At 44.8% G+C, this 8,416-nt stretch overlaps 1 protein-coding gene across 1 annotated transcript in view; it reads right to left on the minus strand.

The window, feature by feature from the left end:
- Nucleotides 1–317, minus strand: part of LOC108573668 (chorion transcription factor Cf2-like) — a 74,319-nt gene extending 74,002 nt beyond the window's left edge. The window contains exon 1 of the mRNA XM_017936145.1: nucleotides 267–317. Within this exon, the coding sequence (XP_017791634.1) occupies nucleotides 267–317 (51 nt within the window). The remainder of the gene's footprint in view (nucleotides 1–266) is intronic.
- Nucleotides 318–8,416: the final 8,099 nt, after the last annotated feature.

Consider the following 8,416-nt stretch of genomic DNA (forward strand, 5'->3'; position numbering starts at 1 on the left):
TCTTTGAGCCCCGCGCGCGCTTTTCACCGAGACCGACCGTTCCACGGCCGTGTCGATGCTCGTTTTTCTGCGCGCGCTCGCTCGGTTTTTCGCGCTCTCCTCGGCCACGCTCCGCGCTTGTCCGTGTGACTCACGAGGTTACGCAGGAATGAGTAACTGACGTTTCACGTTTCAGATGCGTTTTTGAAGATGCACTTGTTTCTTTAGGGACGTTTAATTGGGAAAGTTTGAAGATTTCTTTCTTTCTAAGGGATGATTTTACTTACCACTTTGAGTCGTTTCTCTTGGGATTCCGTTGAGTACGTCAGTTCGACCATTTTCACATCCTCGCGAGACTTGGAGGGTTCGTCCAGTATGCACGAAGCTCGCACGAACTTTTATATCCACATAAACGATCTCCAAGTGCACTCTCCTGGTTAAACGATCTATCACTCACTGGAGAATTCTCTACACCACCACGTGTTCTAAATCGAAGTAGCTTCTCAAGGTACTTTTCGGTTCACTGTGAACGACGCGTAGGAGGTTGTCAAAGCGCGTCCGACGAACATGCGACACTGAGGATATGTAACAAAGTGGTGGGCCACGCGGAGAACGACTACGCAGCAATGTCGCGATTCTCGTCATCAGCAACTGCGTCTCGAGGTTGCAAAACTCGCCCCCTGATGGGAGCCGAAAAGAGGGGTGCCTAGGCGGTCGCTCCCTTCTGATTCCCACGCCGCGTCGTCGTGATTCCTCTCCTCCCCTTTTCTTCTTCTCCTCCTCCTCCGCTTCCTCGTTGACGTCACAGACCCGCGGACTCCTCCCTTGCGAAAGGTGCTCTTCACCGACGGACCAGAGAGCAGAGCAACAACGAACCCCTATTTTTCCTTCTCTCTCTCTCTCTCTCTCTCGCTCTCGCCTCTCCCCACCCCTGTTTTCCTCCCTTTTGTGCGCAACAGTTGATCGCGCCACCCCTGTGCGTAACAGAAGCACGACGAGAGAAACACTCGTGTGTACCTAGATTACACGTAGCCAACGTGTTTCGGGGTCGACACGAGTTGGTGGATGCAACTGGTTGCTGCATCGTCTCGCTGTGAAGAGGACTGTGCGTGCACGCACGTTGCATCGCGGTAGCGGCACGCGCTCCTCCGGAGCTAATCTACGCGCACAATCTCTCTCGTCTCTCTATAAGTCAGTTTTGATCACGTACGGAACGGAGAAAGGTCCGTATCGAAGAATTTACGACGGCGGTGCACACGTTGCGACACGTGCATCGAGATATCTTAATTAGTTCCTCGCCGTTCCTTCACCTCTCGCGTTATTCGGTTATAAGCCGAGTCGGTTTTTATCTGACGTCCAACTCTCCCCCTCCTTCGACAGGGTTATTCGTTAATTTAGCAATTTTTAATCGTACCACCGGACGCAATTCCGATTTACACGTCCTCCGGCTGGGTATCTTAAAAGAAAGAGAGTAAGAGAGATGGGTCCTCGCGAGGTCCGACAGAGTTGCGTGATTAATTCACGCGGAAGACACGCGCGATTATCGTACACGAGCCTCGGTGTAGAAGCCATGGTGGAATGCGAGCGAACGAACGAATTGACCGGGACAGGGGAAAAATAAAATCATCGAACAGAGAGAGAGGGAGATAGAAGGGTTGGAGGATGAGAATAAAAGCGCGCGAACGTTATATTGGGGCGATCGGGGCTGGGCGTGAGCGCGCTGTCAGCCGCGCCTGTGCACCGATGTTTTAATTAATGTATTGATAGCGGCTGACCACGGATATATCAAGCTTCTCCCTGGCCGATACATCCTTGCTGCATCGAAGCCCACGCAACGGTCCTTCGATAATAATTAGGATCCTCGTAGGCCTTCGTAGAGGGGCAACGATTTCCTCGGACGAGTTCACTTTTGCATCGCTTACGTTTTATCTTTCTTCGTAGCCTCTTTTTCTCCCTCTCCTCAATTTTGCATTCTCGCTGACGCGAAACCGCCCGCCATCGGAGACTCGATCCGATTAATTATACCAGGGTAAATATAATATGTTAATCGAACGTATATTGCAGGTGGTAATTGAGCGGCTGATCATGGACGTTTCACGAAACACAGCACGCGATCGGCACGCGATGAACGCGCTCGGCGAATTTCGTTGTAGAGGTAAAGGGTTTCGTGAGGGAATTTCGCGATACCGATTCCGTGGGCTTTCTGTTCGTTTGGAGGGGCGTGTTGGCAAGTCGAGCTTGTAAATTCGAGAGTCTCTTTCGATTGGAGGAATTCTAATCGATTCGGTAATTAAATGTTTGTGTTACAGTTGAACGTCGTTTTTTTTCTTAGTCGTTCGGACGATTCGATGTCTTTCAATCAATTTCATTTACGTTAATTGTCTCCGAAGACAAGTTTCAATTATTACAGAAAAATTGGAAAATGCGACACAGCTAATTCAATATTTTTTCTTTAAAATATATCACTCTTCTCTGAAGACAAGTTTCAGTTTTAAATTACCAGCAAGGAATTGAAAAGTATTAAACACCTAATTCACTATATTTCATTTTTTCCTTTAAAGATAAGTTTCAGCTTCCAACAAAAAAAATTGAGAAATGTTAAACAGCTAATTCAATACTTTTTAAATTAAAATATATTACTCTTCTCTGAAGCCAAGTTTCAATTACCGCCGAAAAAATGAAAAAGTGTGAAACAGCCAAAGAATGAATGAAACGAAATGATTCAATTATTACATGTTAATTACCTATGATTTTTTCCCTACTTATATTTCCATTACTATCAGCCTCGAATTTCAGAAAATTCGCCTACGCGCAGCGGTACGTCGGACACAGTCGAAGTCAGGTTAGACGTGGATTTCTCCTCCCGTTTCCACGTAAAGACTACGAGCAGCGGTGTCTTTGTTCGCTGCGAAAACCGGTGCAAGTCGATCAAAGGAAAGGTTTAACATCGTCAGCCGAGCGATTTATAAATAAATACCGATAAGGAGGGATTATCGTTGTTTGCGTAACTTTCGGTGTGGGCGTCTCAGACGTTGTTCATTGATCGCGCCATTCCCTCGTCGATATTCGATATCGGAATAGGAAAAACAATTTTTGCCTTTTTTTTTCTCCTTTCTCTCTTCGTATTTCTTCCTTCTCGCGTAACTATTTCATCAATCGTACAATTATATAACAGTCACATCTCGATCTACCATTACATTCGCCAAATGAACGAATTTCCCGGAATAAAAATACTTTTATCGAACGTGTCACGTTGTAAAGTATCGATCTGAAGAGTATGCTAAAATCCATCGTAAACAACCGGCAAAATAAACATCTTGTTATTTGCTCTGATAATTCAAAGAATCAGCATGGTGCATCGATTTCGTCACGATGTTCGCTTCTTTTTTTTTTCTAACGACAGCCACCCACTGTGAAAGCGACAGTAATTGCTTCAAATCTAATCGAACCTCTTTGCGTCGCTCCTCGAAGAAAATTTCGTAAGGTTTCTTGGAAAATTCAGATCGAGATAGGTATCTACTCTGAACGATATGTCGTCCTTTTCGTATCGAAGGTTTCGTCATATCGCATAGCTGCTGTGTTTCTATTTCCATCGATGTCACGTTATTACGAGCATCTCATCTTCGATACACGTAACTCGTAGTGCGTTCTTATCGATACGTTCACACTTGAAACACTTCGTTGAGGGGGGGAGGGGAAAGGTGACATGCACGAGTCAACCGACGTGCATCGTCGCTTCGACAAATATTTTGCGTTGAACCGATGACCCGGGGCGACCCAGCCGTACGATTTGAACTCGACTTCTTCCCGCGAGAAGAAGAGCTCTCGGTAATCTGCTCGTGTACGACAAAAGCGCCGATTTTCGGCCAGTGGAATATTTTTATTCCGCGATACGCATGGTTTATCGTGCGTGGGCGTAGCGCATGGTCGTGATAACAGCTCGTGATTCTCGTAAATACGTGGAGAATCGAACGAGGAAAGGTTTCTGTCTTGTTCTTTCACGCGGGCGGAATTCTCTTGAAGAAGAAGAGACGAGCAGTCGAATTTATTTCACTTACGAAAAGTGACCATTTGTACTGAAATTGGAAAGAATTGAAATAGAGGGAATAAAATTGTTACTTTGATTTGGCGCGACATAGACGAGACTGCACGATAGAAAGAAGAGGAGTATGGTAATAATAGTTGCAACTCGGTGAAATTAACGCGTGGTACAAGTTAGAAAATCAGTCGGAGTATGGTTAGCTGGGTTCGTGGATTCGGACGAGCCAACGAGATGTTCGAAACGCGTCTAAGTAAGGGTCTACTAACTTTAAATCCGATAATGAATGTAATCAGTGAAAATAACATGGAATCTACGTAGGTCCTGGCCTGACCGCGGCCAGGTATATATTCTCCGGCCACAGCGTGACTAATAATTATACTTGCTGAGAGACCCTCGTCTCCTACGCCGCCGTGTTCCTCCACGAGAGCGAGAGTTAAGGTCGCGCGGATGAAACGCAGAAGAGACGCGTTATATGTCTCTAATACCGCTTCCATTTTTATTTGACACTTATCGTAAGTCGTTCTTCGATGCTTCAACGCTCAAATATTTTCGTGGAGCAAATAGACACCTTCTTATTTGAATGACTTGTTCAGTGATGACAGGTCACTCGTTTTATGGAAACGAATTAGATGTTCAGATCAGTAGATGACAAACGAAATCGTATTGAAGCCGTGCTCGTGAATATTTGTTGAGAAGGTTCTGTCTAGGGCAAATGAGTGAATTAGACGAGTAACAAAATCATAATCGCTTAATCGATTTTTGCACAAATGAATAAATAATGATATTGATTGTACATCAGTATTGATGTACCTAGACATTTAAGAAGTAGAGCGACGTTTCACATTCCAACGCACAAATCGAAATATCGCATTTCTATTTTATACAATTCCCTTATGTATGAAGTAGACCATTTTAATGTATCACTAGCCACCCCCAAAAGGAATCTTGAACAAGTCCTTAGAATGGCTCAAGATGTAGATTAATATTGTACAAATGTGTCTGCACTAGCTGTATGAGTTTGTAAAAAAGGGCACAGCCCGTTAATTGTATTGTTCAATAATAATGAATCTACTCTCGTGAATATTTCACAAATTGTTCACAACGTCGTTTAACCAGTTCCCAAGGAAGAAGCCGAGGATTCAATGCTTCATTAAAATGAAAGTTAGAACGGCTACTACCATAGTGGATGTGCGCGCAAGATGTAAATCATCAAAATCTGCAAAACTGTAAGAGGCAATTTTAAAATGTTATATACTAATGGATTTGGAATAAAATTCAATAAAATTCAAAAAATGAAATAAAATAAATAAATTCAATAAAATGAAAAATTAAGTTAATAAATTTTTATTGTTATAAACAAACTGTATTTTGTTAAATTTTTTAACACCATGTTATTGTACATAAGAAACCATTAACCTCGCCCATTAACAATTTTTTCGTATGTCTTTCCGTTTTCGAGGTAGACGTTTCGAGCCAAAACTTCAAGGGGGGGTTTAACCCCTTAAACTCGAGTTACCGCAGCTAAAAAAAATACGTGTCGATTATTTTTGGCTGCTTTATAAGTGTACAAAGTTTCATCAAAATCGAAGCCGGACCGTTCGCGAACATTCCTTGTTAGTTTCCAAACCTGATCGAAGAGGAGACAAAATTTACGAGCGTAACGTGTAAAATTTCTTGGAATTCGTTCTCAGCACACAAGTGACGAATTTAATTTGTCACCTAAAATTTCGTTCCACGGTAATCAAATAGCTTCTCTGCAAGATACACATCCCAAAAATCCCTCAGCCAACATCGTTCCGAAATCCCAGCAGAAATCCGCAGGTGCGAGTAACACGAATCTCGCCGAAAGGAGAGAAAAAAGCAATAACTCGGTTCCATGTCGTTCAACTGACCCAGATTCCCCGGCGCGCTAGAGACGCGGAAGATTTTCGAGAGTCTCGTCTCGGTGGCTAGTCAACGACCGTGGCAGAGAGCACATAAACCGCCTTGGCGATCTTCGGAATCCATTACACGGCGCGCAACAATAAGCAAACCGGGCTGAACGTAACGCGACAGAAAGCTCGGGGCACTCTCTCGGGAACGAAGAGGAGAGGCGAGAGAGAGAGAGAGGCTCTCTAGCGGTAGTCTTAGCTGAATTATTGTTTCGGTTAACATCGGGCATTCATCATGGATGCACGGGACCCGTAGAAACACGCGTCCCGCCCAGGGAGCGCGTTCGCGAAAGCGTGGAGCATTCATCTTCCGTCGCCTGTCGCGTTGTCGGGCCGCGACCAACGACACTGTGTAATCTTCCTGTTGCAATGGTAATGCCTAGCTAGAAGCCAGTAGCAGCAAGCGAGAGAAGGAAGCAGAAAACGTGTGCGTGTCGCGCGCGCTCTACACGTTGCATGGCAGGCACGTGTGAAATCCATAGAATCGTTCCTCGAGACGCCGCGTTGCACACCGCTGGAATATTAATATAATTTGCCCGATATAAACAAACGAACCTGTCCACCTGATGTCACTCGGTCGTGGCCGTTTCACCCGTCGACACGCCGCGTGAATAGATCCCTGCCTCGTTTCCCCTTTTCCTTTTCTCTACCGACCGTTTCTAGAAATTCTATACTCGACCAACGGTTACCGTATTTCCACCGTCACTCTGCGCGTCGGAGGCGATTTTCCAATCTCTTTCTCCGTCTTCTCCTTTCTTCCATTCCACGGCAGGCATTTTCTACGTAATTTCTATGCACGCTTTCAATTATTATGGATGAGCGAAATTCAGCGGACAATTTGAAAAGTAGGATGCTTTTCACCTGCTTTATTTTCGGTCACCTTGCCACGCTGCGTTCGTTTAAATCGGCCGTAGAGCAGAGAGACGAATCTTTTGTTACGATGGAAAGTTTCTTTTTATCGTTGGTTACACTTGGTTAATTAATCGAGAAAAAAGGAACGAGAGGCGGCTGACCCTTCTCGAGTAAGCTCGACGATGGCAATTAAATTAAAGCGAGATCGCGAGTGGCTGATAGAGAGACGATTAATCAGCATCGCGACAATCGGACGTTTCATTAACGATCCACGGTGTTGCCGAGGATCTCCTCCGTGGAATAGGAATAAATCTGACTACCGTTTGTCGGAGCTAATTAATCGAGAGTCGCCGTTAATTCTCCAACTTTCACAATCGTTTCTTCCTACGTAGGAGTAAACTGTTTGTTCGTTCAGTCAGACTGATCTCTGTACACCTTCGTTAAACGATACAGAATTGTTACGCGAGTTACTTGCTGTCCCGAAGAAAGACGGTGATCGATGATAGACGTCCGCCTAATCTTCCAGTCGAAGTAGGTCCTTGACCGTCTCGCTATTATTCGTCTGGGTCACAGGCAATATTTCAAACTACAACTGAACTTGCTTCTAATTTCACGATCGTTTCGATGCATTATCCAACGTGTTCGCCGTTCCTAGTGTCCCGAAAAAATCCTTCGAGAAATATACCAGATAGGCTCCAGAATAATGCAAATATCTTCGATCTACCGGGACACAACTACAGCAACTTGCAACTTTTGGCTGTCGAACGTTGTTTGTTCGAACGAAGAGAAACGCCTGGCTGTATGGAACGCGGCTGTTAGATTACCATAGAGATTTATCACCGATCGAATGACTGTACTTGCGTTGCGTAGCGGTATACACTCCTTGGTAAATAATTATAGTCGCAACATAGTTGCCGACACTCCGGGATAATTATTACTTTTCACGCGTCGCTGCAATTAACCGTTTTTCCCGTCGCGGTAATCCTCCGTGATTTCGTATGCATGGATATTGCGTGCATATTCTCCATCTTTCGCAGGGACCGTGATCAAGATCGATCGATCACTGTTGCTGCTCCACCGTGTCGCGTATTATGTTCTCCAATGCGTACAACGTGACGGAGATTTCGACGACGCACGGTTTCACGCCGGGGAAAAACGCTCGATGATCGACTCTCTGTGTGTAATATTGAAAAGGAGCGTGCAAACAGTCGAGGAGAGAAAGAAGAGAGGGGGAAAATGGCAAGGAGTGTGGCGATAAGTGGCCCTCGTTTGTATTAATTTATTGGCAACGATAGGCCGCGAAACGGCGCGCATACCGTATGAGAGGACGGAAAGAATTTCTGCTACAGGTGTAAACGTGGATGACATGGTTCTTCGTTTTTCCAATAGCCAACCGGTATCGAGCGAATCGATTTCATTTGCGATTACACCGGTAAAGTAGGCTTCGGACGAGGTAATATCGCAGGTTCGACGCGAGAGTGGTACTGCCGAGGGGAGAAGAACAATTCCGCGGGAAATGAAATGGAAAGTGGAAGAGAAAGTCGAGTTTCGATAAGATTCGGATAATTTGAATGTAGGAAAGAATTAAAATATGGTTAGGTTTAATTTGAAT

This window comes from Habropoda laboriosa, unplaced genomic scaffold, assembly GCF_001263275.1.
Source record: "Habropoda laboriosa isolate 0110345459 unplaced genomic scaffold, ASM126327v1 scaffold151, whole genome shotgun sequence".
Lineage (NCBI taxonomy): Eukaryota > Metazoa > Arthropoda > Insecta > Hymenoptera > Apidae > Habropoda > Habropoda laboriosa.